The sequence below is a fragment of the Electrona antarctica genome (assembly GCF_951216825.1).
Source record: "Electrona antarctica genome assembly, chromosome: 22".
NCBI classification, from domain to species: domain Eukaryota; kingdom Metazoa; phylum Chordata; class Actinopteri; order Myctophiformes; family Myctophidae; genus Electrona; species Electrona antarctica.
In genome coordinates this window covers 24035070-24057790 of record NC_136805.1, presented here as the reverse complement: position 1 = coordinate 24057790, position 22721 = coordinate 24035070, and the positions used below count along the sequence as shown (strand labels likewise).

Here is a 22721-nt window from a genome sequence, read left to right as displayed (position 1 = left end):
ATGTCCATCATGTTGAGACCGTGGATGTGTCTTGTGGCGCTCGTCGTTTGCCTGCTGGTGTGTTTGAGCAGCGTCGCGGATGCATACCCGCCGAGACCGGCGAGTCCCGGAGGCAACGCGTCACCAGAGGAATGGGACAAATATAACACCGCGATGAGACATTATGTCAACCTCATCACTAGACAAAGGTGAGTGGGCGCTCAGCATTTTCTTTACTCTTTAGTCTCCACGAAGAATTTAAATTATTTGGAAATTGGAAATAAAAGTCCAACCCAGGTCCGTATAGCCATTGAGAAGCTTAACTTTTCAGATGTTAAAATATATCTGGGGCCTCCAGCCTCTGCTTCCCAAGGAAACCATAATGGGTCAGATGAGTTCACTTCATATTATTTTGACAGACCAGGCCCGGCATGGAACTCAGTATGGCTGAGATATGGAGTGTTATGCTTGTTGTGGAATCAATGAGGATGTAGAGGACTCAGAGTCTGGCTTTCTTCAACTGAGGGATAAAGTTCAGACCAGATAGCAGCCTCTATTACCTATAATGGTAGGCTACCCCAGAGACCTAGAAACAGGGTAGACCTAATAGAATGCTGTCTCATGGTACAAACCAGGACCTCTGTTGTCCTGGCTATAGTCAGGTCATTACCCTAATCATTTCCTCTTCGTTGTTCTTGTACAATATAATGGCTACCACAGTTCTCCCCTCTAACAGTAAGACAATAAGACATGCTGCAAAATACAAAATGTGGTGGTCTTTTTGTTAACACACGTCACACACGCACGCACGCACGCACGCGCGCGCGCACACACACACACACACACACACACACACACACACACACACACACACACACACACACACACACACACACACACACACACACACACACACTGGCATAGCATGGCATGGTAATCATTTTGATCCCAGCTGTGTGTGAATCTGGGAAGCCAACGTATTGTCAACTGCCAAGGTGTAACCATGCACCATGGTTACCATAGAACTGTGACTGCACCTGCATGCTCACTTTTAGTTTGACACTATATTTAAATATTTGTATACAGCCTTCCTTTGCTATAGGTTGAAATGTCTCTATTTCCACTGAATTATTCTTGGGGATTTAATTTTATTATTTAACTAGGCTACTGACATGGGATTTGCAACTTGTTATTTTGTTGCACCTGCAGTGACAATAAAGTAATTTAATTTAATTCACAGTGGATATTTACTGAAAATATCAGCTAATACACTTGTGATGACATAATGAACATAATGGTGCGGATGTGAAATTGTCTGTGAGTGTGTGTCTATTAAGATTTGAGATGGACTTGTAGTATTCCCATTTCCCAAACATAATGCCACCAAAGGCGTCCCACATTAAAACATATGTGGATGTACTCAAGAAAGACGCAGGAGCGCAAAGCACCAACGAGCTGGCCAGATGTATGGAGAACCGGGGATGACTGGAAGCTTGTCTGAGGACGACCTAGAGAGAGAGAGAGAGAAAGAGAGAGAGAGAGTGCCAAAACTACTGGTGGAGAATGTACGGTTGTCTTGAGTGTGTATAAGTGACAGCTACAAGTTATATGCCACCACAGGATGTGTCATTGTGCTGTTTCGATCTTTTTCAGGTATGGGAAGAGAGCCTCCCCTGAACAGGCGGTGGCCCAGCTCCTGTTTGGAGCCGACACTGATGGTGCAGAACGACGGTGAGAGAAGAGCAGATGAGCAGACCAATGTGCCTGATTTGTAACCCTGCAACCGTGCATTGTTGATGTGTTGTTGTGCATTGGCTATTGTCTTCTTATTTGTTTCTGAATTATTGTACTTCCTCATCACTTTCACCATCTTCATCATCCTCTCAAATGTTTGGGTCATGGACATGTAGGTCAGAACTTTCAATAAAGAACATCTTTCTTATACCCATGGTGTGCGGGCTCCATCCAATACCTACTGAAGTTTCTTTAGCCCAGCACCCAGCCTGTTGATGTGCATATTCTACGTCCGCTCATGGACATGTAGTGACAGGTTGTTTTTCTAGTTCTGCTTGGTCATCATGGTCATTGGTCATCAACAAATCAGCCAGTGTTTTTCTCTGTTGTTCACCACTGCCATTGTGACATATGAACTGGCAACACTGTGTGTCAAATATTTTCTTTTAATGGAGCTCTTTGTTCATTTTCTTGCAGCTCAGAGTACAGTGCTCAGTGGCCGCTGACTGGTGAAGAGTGAAGCTGTCTACCCCTTACCCAAGTTACCCCTCTGTTGCATCAATGGGCCAGCTGTCAACAAACACCTATGCTATCAACAGCCTGCACTGAACAGTGTGGCCCCCTCCATATGTAATGTTTCAATGTGCATGCAAACCCCTCTCGTCTGCCTAACTGTCTGTCTAATTTTTTAATTGTAAATAATTTGTAATACATTTGAATCTCTTTCAAATAAATAATTGAACATACAAATATATTGCAGCATGTGGTTTTTGGGTTTCCCTCAAACGTGGACTTGCTCAAGTGGGCAGTGGGCACTAGATGGCAGTATATCACCAGGAAGCGGCTGTTTTCAAGTTTACCCTTTTTGTTTCTCGAGTCGTGTGTGTGGTATTGGTACACTACACTACACTACACTACATGGATGTGGTGTGAGGTTGGTGGCTGTAACTTCAGACAGACCTGACAAATAACGATTGACTCTGACTGTCGTGACAGAGGTGACTATCTTTTATTAAACAGCCTATGGTGGGAGGGGAAACGAGCCTGCACACACGCGCCTAATTTATTGCGCATTGATGGGCTTGTTTCCAATTGTGTGCTTGTTATTTTAGAGAGCTCTGATAAAAGATAGTAGTTTGTGGGGGTTGCTGCTGGCGTTAGTGTTGTCAAAGTGTCCGCATCGATTAAGCAAAACCCTCGACCAGTGAAGACCAAGCACTGCCCTTTACAGCAACGGTTACGGAGTCTTCTTATTGCTTCTTGTGGATTCGAAGAAAGGACTGGATAAAGGTGACAGAACAGGTGAGCTCTCCTCTCAGACCTTTTTCGGTTTTCAAGAAGAAAACGTAAATATTTTCATTCGGAACCTTTTAAAAAGAGTCGCGTGGCGCGCGTCACCAAGTGGCTATACGCTATGTGTTGTTGGAGGACGTGAATGTAGCAATTAAAACCAGATCTCTCCAACAGATGAACTGCTATCGCTCTAATAAGACAATAAACCTACTTAATGGCCTACTCGTCGTATATCTATTCTCTCCCTCGGGCATTAATCACAGATCACACACATTCGGTCTCATGTTCAGTAGCTTATCTGAGAGACAAATTGCCTCAGCCATACGTTTCTCTTTAATAACTTATTGCTTTTTTAATGCATGCCACTCGAAACAATGTAGGCTAATTATTGCCAAATGACTTCGAGTTCGTTCACATTTGAATTGTCTTTAGGCTACCATGGTTTCCGTTGTACACTGATCAATGGTCATACAATAAACAGCCGAGCTGATGGAAAATTGGAAATAACCCTCATTCATGTAACTCTGTCCATCATCTCACTGTGGTAAATTAATTGAGAGAAGAACCGTGTTGATGCTGATGTTTGGATGGACAGTCACAGCTATCAGTGATGTTGCACCTGTGCCTGGTCATTGCGCATGCCCAGACACAGACAGAAATGTGCAGATATGATATCTACAAAAGGCATGGACAAGTTGAAGGACAGGTGTCCCAATCCCATCCACATTATGGCATTTTAGAGTTTTAAATATATCTTGTACGTGTTTGGCCAAATTAATATACAGATAAGAGATATTCATAGCTAGTGTATTTGACAAACAGCTGCACCACATTTTGAGCTGAGTGAAGATACAAATACAGTGTCAACTACTTTCAAGCAAACATAGGCAATGATTGAAACTAATGTATTTTTCTTAATAAATACAAATGAAAGATAACCAATACCGTGGCGGTTAGCACCACTCACAAAATGTAGTATTTTGGCCTTGGCACAACATATTTTCAGATGGGAGTCCTTGACATGAAAAAGTTTGAGAACCACTTGAGCAGGCTACTAGATTAGAATGTCTGTATCCAAGTGTTGGGTTTCAATATTACATAGAAGCTACCGTAGAAGCACATCAGTAGTTCTTTTGAAGCACACTCCGAAGAGTTACTTTAAATGTGAAATCCTGAGCTGCATAAGCATGAATACATCTTTACAGCCAATCCCTTTTCAATTCAGTGATGCTCCTGGTGACAATCTTGTATTCATAAGAGAGCTCTCTCAAATATTGCCTTTTGAATGAAATGAGGTTCAAAGAAAACTTGAATGGAATATATCCACCCGCTTGTAACGGCATAACCGAAGGCTGCTCTACAATACAGGTACTTTCCTTAAGTACAAGTACAAGAAAAAACGACTGACAGTTACAAGAGTAATTAGGTACTCTCCAGTTTATCAAGAACACCTTTTCAAACAAACGTTTATGCCTATTTTCCTGGTATTGAGTTGTCGAGCACAGTAGAGAGAATAGCCCATTTGAGATGTCCTTAAAAATCCTTAAAATAGCTTTGTATCTGTTTACCATTTCTGGTAAACAGCAATGGTAATTTTCAGTTCATTGATGTCACACAGAAAATATGTGTGCTGTTTTCAAAATGAGTTCCTGAACAGTTGTGTGTCTTTCTTTAATAATGACTATATTCTTGTAAACTGACAGAATATTTGAAAGCGTCCACAACATATTTTGTTTGTTTTTGTTTTATGCCATGAGGATGTTTTTGTTACACCAGAATACAAGCTGAAAGAGGCAATTAATGGAAGGCCCTTAACAAGCATACTGTACTGTATGCTAGTATATTTACAGTTCCGTTGAGCTTCATGGAACTGTCTGTGACTACACAGTGAACTTTTAAGGATTTAACTTTGAAAGTGTCTTTCAGAGTTATTAATAATACTCCCCAGTTTCACGTGTAGTAGTACAATGGGAATTAGGGAATGTGTATTAGTTTAACCACTTAAACCCTGTGTATGTCATTGACAGGAGTTCCCCAGGGGTCTACTGTATATACTAGGCCCCCTCCTTTTTTGCATGTACACCAAATCTCTTGGCAGAATATCACTGATCTCAAAGATCACAACACTGCCCTGTGTTGCAATGCCACACGTTATGAGCTTGTGCCTTGTAGATCTGCTATTTTCACCAAGTGTTCGCCCCAGAACGGGGCTGGGTTATGAATATATTGTTCTACTTTTATGGTATATTATAGTTAAAATGTTGAATGTAGCAACTTGTGAAATAGCCCTGAGGTACACCATTGAATAAACCATCACCATATACTGTATATTATATTAGCTAACCATAAATGTTATGATATCCAGGGCAGAGTCTTGTTTCTTTTCTTATCACAGTACTTTTAAGCACTTAGCAGATCCCTCCTAAAAGCCTCAACTTTATATTCCTTTATAGATGAGAGCTTAGAATATTCAACTGGTAGATTTCCATATCAAATCCCAAGTTAGATAGGTTAAAGGATTAAATGAATTTAAGTCTTCTTGGTGTCTGTTTTAGTACTGGGAACTGTAGCTCCTTTCGACAGCTGAGGGAATTGGTGGGAATCAGTGGGAAATGTTTACGTTTACCTTGACAGAAAAACTGCGTAAGTACTCCTTTCAGGGTTTAAGAATGTGGCTTGAAGTATTTCAACTTTGAAATTATTCACATCCTCGGAGACCAACTTAAATGACTTTCATAAGGCTTGATAAGTTATGTGATTTAAAAAAAAAAATTAAGTAGCGTAAATTGGATTTATGTAGAGCGGTTGTTCTCAACCTTGTTTGAGCTCTGGACCACTATCAATATTTTGAACAATCCTCAAGGACCAGCCGCCCAACCTCCCCACAATAATATACTATATACATATTATACATTAAAAAAAGGTACTATATATATATACAGCTCCATCTCAATGAATTAGAATATTTTGTAAAAGTTAATTTTCTTCCGTAATATAATTCAATGCATAAAGTGTATAAAGTATTTAAAACCATTTTTTGTTTTAATCTAGATGATTATGGCATACAGCTCATGAAAATCAAAAAATCCTATCTCAATGAATTAGAATATTTTACAAGACCAGTCTGACAGCTGAAAAGTATGTATGCAGTCAATACTTGGTCTGGGCTACTTTTGAACAAATTATTTAATCAGCCTGTGGCACTGTTGAGGTGTTATGTATGGAAGCCCAGGCTTTGATAACTGCCGTAAATTAATTTGTATTGTTCAGTCTTATGTCTCACACCTTCCTCTTGACAATACAACCTAGATTCTCTGTGGGGTTCAGGTCAGGCCAGTTGGCTGGTCAGTTAAGCACAGTAATACCATGGTCAGTACACCAGTTACTAGTAGTTTTGGCTCTGTGGGCAGGTGCCAAATCGAGCTGGAAAGGAAAATTAGCATCTCCATGAAGCTTGTCAACATACTGAAGCACAATGTACTCTAAAAAGAGGGCTGTGTTGAAACCACTGTCAGTGGATCAACACCATAGCAGATAACATGGCCTAAATCATCACTGTGTTTTGTCATGTCCAGAGTCTCAACACACGCTGCTGGAAAAGGAAGATCAGCATCAACATAAAGCTTGTCAATGTACGGAGGCACACACGAAAATGTACTTTTACAAAATCTTCTAATTCATTGATAGATTGATTGATAGATCCATTTCCCCATGGACCAAGTAGTGGGTGGATCACTGTTTGAGGAACCGCTGGGTAAAACACACTTCATATCACATGCTACTAATAATGCTTTGATTAGCAGCTGGTCCCAAATCAAAAGGAAATACAATAAATAAATAAACTGTCCCTGCCTGACCTGGGATTCAGCGCCAACCCTTATCAACAAGAGGCCAGAGGGGATTATGGGTCTTTGATCTGAGATGTTATTACAAGATCTTAAAATGGTATCAGCTGACCATAACAGCGTGACATCATTCAGTTCTACTGTCATTGCTTCATAATAGGTACGGTAGGCTATATGTATTCAATGGTTGAGAGGAAAGGCAGACTCTGGTTGTGCTCTGCAAAAATATCATGTTGTCCCCCAGGCTGAGTAATTACGACTAAAACAGGAAATCAGCTGTTGTTGCCAGAGAGAAAGAGATGCTCTGAGGTTGGGTCCCCGGGTGCAGTACGTAGTTCAGACAAGTCATTGGTCCGACAAATTGCCCTCTGGGGACCACGAAAGTCGGGAACGATGCAAGTCGGGAATGCAATGCATGCTCCACCCAGTTATATAATACCTGTTGTGCATGTTGTGAGAGTACTCGCTGTACCGGCATATCAGTACTGAACACCCCTGGGTCATCATGTTGTGAGTACTCGCTGTACCGTCCGACAGCATACAGCACTGCACTGCCCCTGGGTCATCACCCGCACGCACACACACAAGTTTGAGGTCAATCGTTAGGATGGCACCTGAGTTATACCCAGAGAGACAGACAGACACACACACACACACACACACACACACACACACACACAGCTATTTTGTACATTTATAGATAGATAACCTCAGTTCCAACTTCGTCACACACCTGCTATGTAATCTGCTTACACTCTGGTCCACACGACACACATGAGCGGCCATTACCATGGCAACCGCTCAAGCTTCCATGCACCGCAGTGCAATTTTAACAATTCGTGATTTCCTACTGAGTGAGTGCTGGATTGGCATGGTGATATTCTGGCCTTGGTGCCCGGTAGCTTCTCTTTAGAGCAGTTTGGTTGACATTGAAACAGTGGCTAGACTGGCTACATTTGTCCCTCTGCCTGTTTTCCTTTGAAAGTATGAAAAGGGAAGCTGGGACTTTTAGTGATTTACAGGCAGTGTGCTGCTGATTGTGAACAGTCACCCTCAGTGCCTTGCAGCTCTTTCAATGAGTCTGATTGCCTTGTCCCAGTGGTGTGTGCGATCAGCACAAACTAATTACAGCCCCCATGGGGACTAACACTGATACATTGTTTTATTTATTGTACGTTTTATCAGTAGAATCCAACAGCAAACTTCAACTGAAGATGTGAATGCTTAGATCAGTCAAAAGAAGTGCTTGGTCTCCAATCATATGTCAGAGACAACCCTATGAAAGTTTTCATTCCAACCAAACGGTGCCAGTATATTTATTGCATTAAATGGAATAATATACGCTGCACTCACTGCAACACCGGAGCGACACTCTTCATCGATGTCAATGGAACTGTGGCCTATCCGTGTCCGTTGTGAACTTGTGAAGGGTCCAAGTAACATAGTGCACAATGACATTAATGCCTTAAACATAACCCTATATTTGTTGTACATCAATAGAGAAAATACCAATCTGTACGTTTGAGCTTGAAGATCGGCTATTTTCACTGAATGTTCACCTATTTTTGCTGAATTGTTTGCCTATTATATGACATGCCTAGAACATGGGCCAGCTCAGTGGGCAGTGGCCTTGTGGTTAGAGTGTCCGCCCTGAGACTGGGAGGCTTGGGGAAGGCTTACTTAGAACAGGGACATTAGGGTTCATGTGGTTAATCAGACTGATCAACTTTAAACAAATTGTTCTATAGATGCCATGAACCACTCTGCTGTTGCTCTCTGTAGCTAATTGGGGGTTAATGGGTCTCCAAGGTTTTACTAAACGGGTTAATTATTTACAATTTGGCCTTTAAAGCAGGATTAATATGAAGGTTCCATTGTACCATTCAGGCCTGAGCTCACCTGCGTCAGGGAAAGAGCTTGTAAATGCTATTTTCCACGCTCATTATACTGTGAGTTAGCAACACCGACATGCGCATAAATATGCATGAGGCAAGACATAGTTTTACTTTAGCTTGTTCACCACCAACTGATCGTAACCACTTAAGACTTGTACACTTGTTGTATGATGAATAGTGAAATTAAGGATCTAAAAGTTGCAGCTTGTAGATCTCTTACATTTTCTATATTGGATAACTAGAGCGGTGCCCGTTGGGCACTGGCATACTTGGAACGATGCAAAGACCTCTGAGACTGATAACTGGATAGTCTTCATGTGCTGTACATGGCTGTTGAATTTGCAATGAATAACATTAAAGGACCACACCGACGTCGCTAGTACATGTTATTGCCTAGTCACAGCTTTGGCCATATATTCCACATGAATGTAGACCATATATTCCACATGAATGTAGACCATATATTCCACATGAATGTAGACCATATATTCCACATGAATGTAGACCATATATTACACATGAATGTAGACCATATATTACACATGAATGTAGACCATATATTACACATGAATGTAGACCATATATTACACATGAATGTAGACCATATATTACACATGAATGTAGACCATATATTACACATGAATGTAGACCATATATTACACATGAATGTAGACCATATATTACACATGAATGTAGACCATATATTACACATGAATGTAGACCATTTGCCTATTAATTGCTTTAGTTTTAGATTCAGTGTTTGTTAACATTTTCTCCATAGTCAATTCAACTTTACAGAACTTGAATTATTGGGTCAGTGTTGTAATTATTGTAATGTTAAGAAGAATAAGAATGCCACAGACGAAAAACAGTCTAAGTCCACACTATTGATCTATTGACTATTGATAAGGGTTCAGGACAACGAGGCCTTTTCGTGGAGGGGTGAGAATGAAATTTGGACTCGGACTGTTTTTCGTCTGTGGTACTTAAGCACATCACTCGCCATGAAGTTCACTCTGAAATAAATTAACTTAATCCAGCGGCTTCTTCTAAAAGTGAACCATAGTATGCTTTGCAAAATGGTTGAATCAATGGGCAAACATTAGTTATGGCCATTGGTCCGATGCCAGGGTCTACTCTATACATTTCCTCAGTGACCAGGTTTACGGTGTCTACACTTTAGTAAAAGAATGATGAATTTAGCTAACAAAGGTGGTTGTAGGTTGTTGAAAGCACTGTCTGGTGGATATGCTGTATTTTATGGCAAAAAGTGGATTTTACACAAATTGTGGAGCTCTGAGAGTATTCCCATCGCAGAGAAATGAGAAAAGACTTTCAACAACAGTCTTATTCTTATTGAAGCAAAGACCCCATTGTGTAGACATCGTTAACCTTGTCAACAAGGAAATACATACTCCCTGGTCTAGCGTTAAGGAGAACTCTCTTGTCTTAACACTATGGACCGGGAGCTAGGCAAACATACAATAAAACCAGTATTGTCCTTTAAGGCCAGTCATTAAAATCCAACAATCCATTGACATTTGTAGTCCTGATAATTTGCTGCAGAAGGCAGATAAACATGTAATGGATGGGTTCAATTTGGCTTTCGAAAGACACTGGTCATTATTAGTCTCACAGTGAACCTGAATCATCTTGGTTGGTCCTTTCAATACACCTGGCTTTGTGAGGCATCTCGTTTTGAGTGCTCCCTGGAGAAAGTCCTCTTAGCTGTACCGCATCATAATACTTTATTGTCTCTGCCAGACCAGTCACCTGAAGGCTGGAGATTGTTTTTGCTCCTGTACATCCGTGAACAGCTAATCTCTGGCAACGTTGGACCGATTGGCAGGAAACTTTGCACACATTCCCAGTAGGTCAAGGAATACCTTTTTAAAATTGGGCTCATGGTGGTGCTATAATAACAGGCTGTTTGACGTTTTGGCCTATAACTCTTGAACTGTAGGTTGTACAATCAAAAAACATGTTCCCTGGATTCCTTGGACCATAAAGGAACTCCAATAGGCCCTGGCCATTTGTGCTAGACTACATTTTCAACCATTTAGCGTTTTCTTCAAAACACATACTGCCACTACTAAAAGAATACAGATTAAAACTCACACAAATCTGTACTTATATCTGTGGTCACATGATCAAGATGTATCTATCAGATTGTCCAATTCCATATTCATAGAATATTCCATTCTATAACTGATGAATTTGTGGGTATACTGCGCTCAGAGCCTGAGGAGCGCGCTTTTCTTGTTGACAAGTCAACGCAGTTGATGGGAATTTGTCTCAGTACAGCTCTTAATTAAAACAGACAGACACACAAAAGTAAATAAAATATGTAATACGAGAGCAGCAAAAACACTTATACATGCAAATATACATGCATAATAAAGGCCTTGAGTGCTTTGTGCCGCTACATTTGTTTACAAGTGCTTGTTCCTTTGTGCTGCTACCTACAGTAGCAGCTACTTTTAAAGTGCTTGTTGGCTAATGCTTGCTCTACTGCTGAACGTGCTTGTGCATCAGAGTTCAAGTGTCGACCACCCTCAACCACAAGATACAGTTGGAGGCCATCGATATTGTCCTTTTCTTTTTGCTGAGGTTTGCGTGATCTGCGCAAAACAGTTAACCCATTTTGGGCGGGAACCCCTTTTGGTGTTTTAAACATTATGTTATAATTTAGCTATTGAAAAATAGCAGATCTACAAGCTCATAGCGCGCCACCGAGTGGCGCGCTATGAGCTTTGTAGGTCTGCTATTTTTGAAAAATCGTGAAAATATTTATTTCAGAAGACTGGAGGATTTAGAAGGATTTTTTAAAAGTTTTTTTAAAGATATTTATTTGCGGCTTACGCCTTTTATTGGTTTTTGAAGGGACAGACAGTAAGCTGACAGGAAACGGGAGAGAGATGGGGGAAGACATGCAGTAAAGGCCGTGTCGGGCTCGGGAGTCGAACCCGCGGCACACTGCGACTGGATTACCAGTCGGGTGCCCAGACGGTTACGCCACCGCCTGGGATCATCTGCATCTTTGCATCTGATACTTGTGGCATAATTGAGGCAGAGGGATGATCTCACAGCCCTAGCTTTGCCACAGGTAATAATATAAGGCTAAACTGAACTGTTTAAACAGAGTACTCTCCTCCTCTGTGAAGTTTATTCAAGTGCTCTCATATCGGTCAAGCGAGACTACGGGTAATCGATCGAGTTGAACAGACGGGGCAATTCTGAAGGCATTTCCCCCCCGGCGTAAAGACCGTTGATTGCAGAGCTCAAAGGTGCCTTTCAAACTGCTGTTAAAATTATTATCTGGTGAGCTGGAATGGAATTAATTAATTTGTCTGCCAATTGCCAATTTTGTCCAAACCTAAAACCCTGCTTTTTCTGTGGATAAAAAAAATCTAAAAATCTATTTCCCAGAAACTGACCTCCTGTGGATTAAAGTGTACCACTTGTCTTTTAATATGCACCAATTAGGTTAAACTCCCGTCCACCTTATTATTATTTTACGCCTTTTTCTCTTGTTGCCATGGCGAAGCGCTGGAGGTAAAAAAAAAGAAAAGGAGAAAAAAAAACCCTGCTCATGGTTGTCTTGGATACGACCATTTCCCTCGTCTTGGATACGACCATTTCCCTCGTAAAGTAATGAGAAAGCTGTGGGGAGCACATGGTTATTTTTAGGCCCCACGCCAGCGTGCATGTGTGGATTAGGGCTCGTTTGGTTGTAGTTGTTTGCTTGTTTGTTTCTGTGTGTGAGTGCATGTGTGTGTGCGTGTGAGCGAGCATGTTCACAGGTTGTGCTACAGTATCATTGTGGGTCATTGTGTTATAATTTAGCTATTGAAAAATAGCAGATCTACAAGCTCATAGCGCGCCACTCGGTGGTCTGCTATTTTTGAAAAATCGTGAAAATATTTATTTCAGAAAACTGGAGGATTTAGAAGGATTTTTTTAAATTTTGAGGTCAGGCCTAAATGGGTTGTAGTTGTTTGCTTGTTTGTTTCTGTGTGTGAGTGCATGTGTGAGCGAGCATGTTCACAGGTTGTGCTACAGTATCGTTGTGGGAACTGCTCATGGCATATTATACAGTATTTGGCACACAAATACCACTACAACACGCTAGTAAACCATGGCTTCAGGCCAACATGCTGCAATAGTAGCTCCATTGGTTTGTGTTCATAGCACTTAGTCACATAATGCCCTCTCTCCTGTATTTCCAGTCTCACTCCACTGTACTATTTAATAGAGCAGGAATTATTCTCTTGCCATGAAACCAAACAAACATGCAAAACCAAGTGTATGACTGGACCACAGTGGAAATACTGTAAGTTCACGTCAGATAACTCACAAATGGATTGAACAAATATTTATTATAGAACGAGAATACAAGTGTGCATATAATATTGTATCTTGGTGTTCGGCTCGGCTATATTTTATTCCTGCTCGGCGCCATCATTAAACGTTAAGAGCAGGAAGATAGATATACTATAACAACCCCCCCCCCCATGGGGAATAGAAATCGCAGAGCCCACCGGTGGTGCTAGGGTGGCGGTGGGAGCAAACGGCGCATAACAACAACCAGGAACCATATGCCGAAGGAACGCAGGACGAATTAGGTGAGCTTAAATACCCCGCCCAATTGGTCAGCTGATTACCACGTCAGCAAATGACATGTGGGTTTGCATAACACTGTATACAGTACACCCACATAGTAATGCAGCGTATTAACCCCTTGAGTATATCTGACTGAACTACAGTAACACCACAAACTATGTATCATTTATTGTTTTTAGCTTTCTTGTGTTATCCTCAACATTTTTCAATTAATTGTGGGCTCGCAACAGCGAGCACACACTAGTTATTGTGGGCTCGCAACAGCGAGCACACACTAGTTATTGCCAGTTTATATTTGTGGGCTCGCAACAGCGAGCACACACTAGTTCTTGCCAGTTTATATTTATACTTCCAATTTCCGCCCTTTTTTTCGGACTCCTACTACTTTCACACACTTTATGCTAGAAATTTAGTTCAAACTTCAAACTGTTCAGCTCTTTGCAGTTATGTGTGCTTGCATTTAGATTTTTACAATTGTTTATACTTTTTTAACTTTTAAACTTTTAAACTTTTTTTTACATTCTTTATAATGAGAGTCGATGGGAGAAACGTCCCATTTTTCACAGTTGACTTTTTTGTGCTCTTATTACTCTGTCATACTTTCACTTTGAAACTCCATTCAAACTTTAAAATGTTCATCAATCTTTGAATTTTCATTGGTGAAAACGTTGTTTTGAAAAAGTTTATACTTTTTAAAATATTTAACTTTATTTATAAAATGTTTCTCTCATAGACAATGTATGGGATTTTATCTCAAAATCAACCTCACTTTTGCAGCCTCATTACTCTGGCATACTTTGTCGTAGAAACGTGATTTAAACTTTAGCTAGCTCACACGACTGTGGACTTTTTCGTGGTTCAAACCGTATTCGAATATGTTACACGGTTTTTCCGAAATCGCAGTTCAATCGCAGGCCGTTTCGCGTAATCAGTGTCCCCTTAGAGTGTGGGGCCTCCTTGAGTAGAGTGTGGAAACTGAAATTCTTTCCTTGGAAATTTACCAAACAAATTGTCGTCCCGGCCAAAATATTCACTTTACATGGATGTTCTTTGGTCATTTTGTAGCCACACATGTCCTCTTTCACACAATGTAACCACCAAAGCACAGATACATACAGAATGTGAACTACAGCCTTTTAAGTGACACAAATACAGTCAAGCTGCCCATTGACCTCCATTGTATAATTCTTACGAGGAAAGTATCGTGAAGACAATTCTTAACTCGCCATTATAACCACATTTTCGATCGTACCAGCACCACCATCGCACATGTTGTACCTCAATGGCTCAGGCCACTCAAAGTGAAAACAATATTTGCATTCGACTTTTACTTTTTGCGATAGAGCAATTTGTTCGGGCATAGGTTTTTCCCTATTCAGGCCCATTGAAATCTCCCAGTCATAGTGAAGCACTGTTTTACTCTCCCACAGCTGAGACATATAAGGGCTTAATTACAGGGCTGACATTAGAGTTACAAGATCTCAATGAGTTGCTCTGCGAAACCTTGTGAGCTTGTAGGTCTGCTATTTGTGCAGTCACAGACACACGCATGCATACGCACGCACGCACGCACGCACGCACGCAGCTTGTAGGTCTGCTATTTGTGCAATTAGGCTCTACACACAGAGTCACAGACACACGCATGCATGCACACGCACGCACGTGTACGCACGCACACGCACGTCCACGCACACGCACACACACACACACGCACACACACACACACACACATACAAAAACCCTGTCTTTTGCTTGCAGCATGCTACAGTCTTGCAATTTGCTCCATGGGCTTAGACCACCAATAGGAGCACGCTGTACTTAATTAATTGCTTAAGCCCCGCCCTTCTGTCTTCCCATTGGCTGGCCTTTACACAGCTCTAACTTTTGTTTGCAGCATGATACAGTCCTGAAAATTTGTTTATGGACTTACACCACCAATAGGAACACTAATATAAACTTAAAAAATATATTTTTAAACTTTGTTTTTTTTTGTTTTTTTTAAACTTTTAAAAACTTTTTTTTTTTTAAACTTTTTTTAAACTTAAAAAAAAACTTAAAAATAAAAAAACTTAAAAAAGAAACTTAAAAATGAAAAACCAGTGTTCAGACTTGGTGGGTGGTCCCACAGACACAGCTATAACTTTATACATTGCGTTTTTAGCGAGCCCACGCAGTTTCTACAGGAACTGCTTTCTAGTTATTCTTCTTCCAATTTCCGCCCTTTTTTTCGTCGTCCTACTACTTTCACACACTTTATGCTAGAAATTTAGTTCAAACTTCAAACTGTTCAGCTCTTTGCAGTTATGTGTGCTTGCATTTAGATTTTTACAAATGTTTATACTTTTTTAACTTTTAAACTTTTAAACTTTTTTTTACATTCTTTATAATGAGAGTCGATGGGAGAAACGTCCCATTTTTCACAGTTGACTTTTTTGTGCTCTTATTACTCTGTCATACTTTCACTTTGAAACTCCATTCAAACTTTAAAATGTTCATCAATCTTTGAATTTTCATTGGTGAAAAAGATTTTTTGAAAAAGTTTATACTTTTTAAAATATTTAACTTTATTTATAAAATCTTTCTCTCATAGACAATGTATGGGATTTTATCTCTAAATCAACCTCACTTTTGCAGCCTCATTACTCTGGCATACTTTGTCGTAGAAACGTGATTTAAACTTTAGCTAGCTCACACGACTGTGGACTTTGTCGTGGTTCAAACCGTATTCGAATATGTTACACGGTTTTTCCGAAATCGCAGTTCAATCGCAGGCCGTTTCGCCCAATCAGTGTCCCCTTAGAGTGCGGGGCCTCCTTGAGTAGAGTGTAGAAACTGAAATTCTTTCCTAGGAAATTTACCAAACAAATTGTCGTCCCGGCCAAAATATTCACTTTACACAGATGTTCTTTGGTCATTTTGTAGCCACACATGTCCTCTTTCACACAATGTAACCACCAAAGCACAGATACATACAGAATGTGAACTACAGCCTTTTAAGTGACACAAATACAGTCAAGCTGCCCATTGACCTCCATTGTATAATTCTTACGAGGAAAGTATCGTGAAGACAATTCTTAACTCGCTCTTATAACCACATTTTCGATCGTACCAACACCACAATCGTACATGTTGTACCTCAATGTCTCAGGCCACTCACAGTGAAAGAAATATTTGCATTCGACTTTTACTTTTTGCGATAGAGCAATTTGTTCGGGCATAGGTTTTTCCCTATTCAGGCCCATTGAAATCTCCCAGTCATAGTGAAGCACTGTTTTACTCTCCCACAGCTGAGACATATAAGGGCTTAATTACAGGGCTGACATTAGAGTTACAAGATCTCAATGAGTTGCTCTGCGAAACCTTGTGAGCTTGTAGGTCTGCTATTTGTGCAGTCACAGACACACGCATGCATGCACACGCACGCACGCACGCACACACGCACGCACGCAGCTTGTAGGTCTGCTATTTGTGCAATTAGGCTCTACACACAGAGTCACAGACACACGCATGCATGCACACGCACACGCACACACACGCACACGCACACACACACACACACACACACACAAAAACCCTGTCTTTTGCTTGCAGCATGCTACAGTCTTGCAATTTGCTCCATGGGCTTAGACCACCAATAGGAGCACGCTGTACTTAATTAATTGCTTAAGCCCCGCCCTTCTGTCTTCCCATTGGCTGGCCTTTACACAGCTCTAACTTTTGTTTGCAGCATGATACAGTCCTGAAAATTTGTTTATGGACTTACACCACCAATAGGAACACTAATATAAACTTAAAAAATATATTTTTTTTAAACTTTTTTTTTTTTAAACTTTTTTTTTTTTTACCTTTTTTTTTTAAACTTTTTTTTTTTTAAACTTTTTTTTTAAACTTAAAAAAAAATCTTAAAAATAAAAAACTTAAAAAAGAAAACTTAAAAAAGAAAAACTTAAAAAAAACTTAAAAGAAAAAAAAAACGTTTAAAAAATAACTTGAAAAAAACATTTAAAGAAAAACTTTAAAAAAACTTAAATACTTAAAAAACTTAAAAAAAATGAACTTAAAAAAAATAAACTTAAAACCAAAACTTAAGAAAACTTTTAAAAACACAAAAATGAAAGAAAAATCGTAGACCATTGTCAATAATCATTGTGTTTATGCTTTTAAAGATAGGCCTATATGCTATTTGACCCTTTTTTTACATGTAAACGTATGCTATTTAATACAATTTCTGCTCATTAATGCTTTCATATCCATTGATGTTGTATTTTTTTCTTTTTACCTTTTCTTAATTAATCAAGAATGCAATACAAATCATTAGTAGACACAGTTATAACTTTACTTACTTTATTCTGCCACTTTTTGGGCATCATACTACTTCCACATACTTTACTCCGCTTTATGCAGTTACTTATGCTTATACTATTCTTTTTACAAATTTTTATACTTTTTAACTTTTTGTATTTTTTTTCCCTTCAGCTTTAATACATTTACTACTGTACATCATACATTGAGTTTTTTGGCGAGCCCACGCAGTTTCACCAGGAACTGCTTTTCTAGTATGTATTTGTTGCAGACAGTGTTGTCGGCCATGCAGTCAGAACAAGTGCATTTTCTCAAGTGCAATAAAACATCATTTATTTGACCAAGATTGAGTATTGTTAATGCAATATAACTAACACAGCTGCAGTGGTTGTACTTGGTCTACCTGCTTTTTTGTTTTGGTGAACAGGTAGGTCGTGTTAGGCATCACAGTACATTACGTAATTGTTACACATCAATTGTTACATTTCTAGTATTTACACTCATTATGTTACCGGTCAGAGGTCGTACAGTCCTAAGAGAATAAGGGTCCCATATTAGAGTGGTTTCAGTCCTTCATAGTCCGTTCACTCCTAATGGCAGAGTCTGTCTACCTGCTCTGTTATTGAGACATTTTTACGTCCTATGATCGCGTAGGACCCCTGCTGGTTGACAAGAGGTATTGAAGCCAGGTCAAAGTGCAATTCAGTAACTAATCACTCAGTGACCGACTTAGCCAAAAACACTAGTCTAATGACAAGCCACATAAAATGACACAGATGCTTATATGGCGTTCAGAAAGGTTTAGTAGGTGAAATGGCCAAATTTGTGGCTTTCATAAGGCAATTACACACATGCACGCACACATGCATGCACAGCTGTACACACACAGTCTCACACACACACACAGGCACACACACACAGCCTTCCACTTTTTTAATTGGATGACAGTGTTGAGATGATCACAGGCCAGTGAGCATGATGTTATAGCAGCAGCTGTGCTATAGAGCTGTCTTCAGCACCTGAGCAGAAACTGAGAACAAACTGTGTAGATAAAATGTATTCATTGCTGTCCAGCCGTGCCGCCCGCCCCAAAATCTGTTACTTTTGGTGAATGTCACAGTGATACGACTGCGTATAAATTTAAATTCTGCTTTGTGTGTGTGTGTGTGTGTGTGTGTGTGTGTGTGTGTGTGTGTGTGTGTGTGTGTGTGTGTGTGTGTGTGTGTGTGTGTGTGTGTGTGTGTGTGTGTGTGTGTGTGTGTGTGTGTGTGTGTGTGTGTGTGTGTGTGTGTGTGTGTGTGTGTACACTGCGGCATTTTCACTCCTAAAGGAAATGCAAGAAAGGGATCTCTTATTATAAGCCACTGTGCTGCAACTGTTATCATTTTATAGTTTTTTATCCAATTTGTAATGTTACTTTGGACTTGGAAACCATCCATTCAGTACATTGCTTGTCACAATAAGAAGTGGCTTGGTTATCAAACCACTATGCGGGCAAATTCACTTCTGTAAATTTGATAGTGGGGGGATACAGTCTATTGATTCTGTGCTCATTTATAGTTTTCTACCATTCTGTTTCAGACAGTATTAGTCTGATTAGTGCTACCAAAATAATAAATTGTCTGCTCCTGGATTGGGAGAGCTTGATCACTTGGCAGGTGGCCATACCTCCTTGCATGGGTAAAGACGCGTGTTTCGCAGTGTCGAGCACTGAAAATAGCCAACCTACAGACGGAGACAATGCGTGCTGCTATGCATTGTGTAGGCTTTTCTTTCTTCCTTTTTTTGGTGTGCAACTGAGTATAAATCAGACTTAACGGGATGAGAGAATGTTGACACTGAGATTACCGTGTCATTATTAATGTTTGGCTGAATAGCCTGCAGCAGTCAATGTTCCGTGATAGGCTGTGAATGGGAATGACTTGAAACCACGTCTCCTGCACAGCTGCGCCCCTTGGGTTTTGTCTTGTATGTTGTTCTCTCTTTTTGAGCGGTGCCTAACCACTCCATTACGCAGCTCTGTCTGTCTGTCTGTCTGTCTGTCTGTCTGTCTGTCTGTCTGTCTGTCTGTCTGTCAGCCCTGGGCCGTTCCTGGGGCTCTGGATGTTCCGGGGACTCCCACACGGACCCCCCGGGAATCCCCACACGGTAACTCTGTCATTTCTCGACCGTTTCGGACGCGGGGCGGCTCCCCGGAACCGGGGCGGCACCCTGGTTGCGTTCCTGGGGGTCTGGATGTTCAGGGGACCCCCGCATAGTACAATCACACAGGTGTGATTGTTTTTGGTCTCATTTTGCCTTATCTCGCTCTGCCCTGTCGTTTGTTCTATCTATCTATCTATCCACATTTCTCTTTTTCATACACAAACACACATGAGTCAATACAGCTCAAGTGTGGCCAATAGGGCCCACTGCAATCGGCTTTGACTTTTTAACAACCACGTGCTCTCGGCACACTTAACAAGCTCTGTCATTGCAAACACTGGAGTCCATGGATAAGCCGGGGGGACTGGTATGTGGTGTTAAGCACCTGATCAGCACAGATCCAAGCTTTACAAAGTTCCCCCCCTTCAGTGTCTACGACAGCTAAGTACTTAAGTGTCAAAGTTGCAGCAGTTACAGCTGTTAAATGGGGAGCAGAAATAAGCTGTTCATGCGGACATACCAAACATACTTAGGTTTTGGAATGTTTGATTCTGGAATGAATGTGTTTTTTTAAACACACTTCTCTATCCCTCAGAAAAATCTTTCTTTCTTTGTTCATTAGTCTTTCTTTCTTCTTTCATCATTGTATCTTCCTTTTGATCTCCTTCCTCTCGCATCACTTGTCGTTCCTACACTGCCGGAGCATGACTTTTCCCCAATCGTTCCCCCCCCTCTCGACCTATTCGCCATTCTCTCCCCGTCATTGTCTTTCTCTTCCCAGCTACGGGGAAGAGAAAGACAAGTAGTGTGCCGCGGCGCACTACTGTATTACTATATTTGTGGAGTCCAAATGTCCATCCATAGTATAGTAGAATTTTAGAAAGACATTGTGAGTTCCTCACAAGATACATATTTTTAGAGTTGGACTTCAATTAGAAACAAATTCAGGTTGTGATTAGGATTAGGCTCTTAGAAGTTAGCTTTTAGTGTGGATTTATAGTTAGTTGTGCGAGGTGGACACGGGGTCGCATACCGTACAATAGCCAATCTACAAGCTCACATTGCGTCGCCCTGTGAAACGCGCTGTGAACTTGTACATCTGCTACTTTGTGAGCCATTTTGGGGTTATTTTCAGCTATGTTTTGTGTGTGTGTGTGTGTGTGTGCGTGCGTGCGTGCGTGCGTGCCACACGACAGGACCTCGTATCAAAAGCTACTGGGTTGCCCAAGTTTGCCAGTGTGAGGGTCTTTTCGTGCTGTCTGATGTCAAAGGACCAATTAGAGTCAACAAAAGACCCTCTCTGAGCTAACGACAGGCAGACAGCCTGCACGCCCACTCACTCCAGCTCTCCAGCAGTAGCTAAAGAGTTCTCCTCATGGAAGTATAGAGCCGGACAGCATGTGGGTGTTAATACCAGAGCAACAGGCTGTCCTTTTAATAGCTGTTATTTTGACGCTGCTGGTAATGCTTGAGCTTTCTTACACTACAGAAGTGATTCCCGCCTCAAGGGTAGTGCAAGTGGGCCCCAACAGAAATTGGTCAAACACTAAGATTAAGGTATTTTGCGTGACCCCGAAATAATCATATTTCAACCCCCTCATTTTGTTTGACACCGTTCAACAGATACATATTGTGAAAATAGCAGATCTACAAGCTCAAACTTGTAGATCGGCTATTTTCATAATGTTTGCCTCTTAGGCCTCTCTTTTGCCTCTTATATAATTTGACAATTTGGCCAGTGTTTTATAGTATTAGTTTAATTACTTTTGATGCTGTAATGGTCTTTTTTCTTCTTTGTTTAGTTATTAAAAGGTCTTAAAGGTCCTTATACATTTTCACTTTACTGTCTGTCATCTGGGGATGATGTGGGGACGGGTTGAGGACCACTGGATTAGTCAACAAATTCCTTTGTCTATTTTGCCTGATTGGTTGCTTGGTGCTTGGTTGGTTCAACTTGGTTGTGAGCTATGTTGCACAACTACGTATAAATTATCCTTTAGTCAACTTCGGTAGGACAGCCCGGGGAGGTTGCATTCATAAATCCGGTCAAATCATTTAGTATTGTTTATTGTAGTCTGTGCCCTTCCCCCTATCTTAGTTTCTTGTTTCTTTCTCTTTCATTCCAGCTGTCCTGATTCCTGACAGGATTCACAGAGGACTTTGGGACAAGCCGATCTCCAAAATGCCAGTGGCATCAGCCAGCTCTGATTCTGGTAAGTAAGTGGCTTGGTCTCAGGTGGAGTGAGTGATTGTGTGCGTGTGTGCGTGTGTGCGTGCGTGTTCGTGCGCATGTGCGTGATTTCCAAGTGATCAGAGCTCTCCACCTACTGATATGTCTGGTGACATCTAGATTATTTAACAAATTATTTTATTGTCATGCCACCTCGTGGCCCATCCTTCATGGGATTATATGACACCTTTTCATTACTGTATTCTTGATACATTGGTACATTTGCTGATCTGATTATGTATTGCTACAATATTGGTAACGCGAAAATCGTGGGATAAAAAATATATAGGAAAAAGGAATACTTGGTGGTGGACCGTTCCAATATCGCCAGGATTTGACCAAGGGTGAGCATGTTTTGGGGCGTGCGTTCTTGCACAGACAGCAGTCTGTGTAGGTTTGTTAGCGGCCGATCTTGCTGCTATTCTAGTCACTATACGATTTAGATGTCGCCGGATGTATCGGTAGTCGGCGATCTGTAATCGTGCGTGTGCATGTGCATGTGCATTAGAGAGAGATAGAGAGAGAGAGAGACAGAGAGAGAGAGAGAGGACAAGGCTGAATGGTTCTTGGGTGTATTTGATCACACAGAGTAGGGTAACTCATCTCGTGTGCCCTAATGTGACTTAATGAGCTGGCTAATGGAGCACTAACGCTCAAGACCTACATCAGTCATGC

The 22721-nt window shown here is 40.9% G+C and overlaps 2 protein-coding genes across 4 annotated transcripts in view; both read left to right on the top strand.

The window, feature by feature from the left end:
• Positions 1-2455, top strand: part of LOC306914806 (peptide Y-like) — a 2785-nt gene extending 330 nt beyond the window's left edge. For both annotated transcript variants that reach the window (XM_079492007.1, XM_079492008.1), the window contains exons 2-4: positions 1-188; positions 1633-1710; positions 2191-2455. The exon at positions 1-188 is cut by the window's left edge. In XM_079492007.1, coding sequence (XP_079348133.1) covers positions 1-188; positions 1633-1710; positions 2191-2233 — 309 coding nt within the window. In that variant the 3' untranslated portion in view covers positions 2234-2455. The remainder of the gene's footprint in view (positions 189-1632; positions 1711-2190) is intronic.
• Positions 2456-2614: 159 nt separating this feature from the next.
• mpp2b (MAGUK p55 scaffold protein 2b) overlaps positions 2615-22721 on the top strand; it is a 79886-nt gene continuing 59779 nt past the window's right edge. For both annotated transcript variants that reach the window (XM_079493394.1, XM_079493393.1), the window contains exons 1-2: positions 2615-3015; positions 21943-22029. In XM_079493394.1, coding sequence (XP_079349520.1) covers positions 21999-22029 — 31 coding nt within the window. In that variant the 5' untranslated portion in view covers positions 2615-3015; positions 21943-21998. The remainder of the gene's footprint in view (positions 3016-21942; positions 22030-22721) is intronic.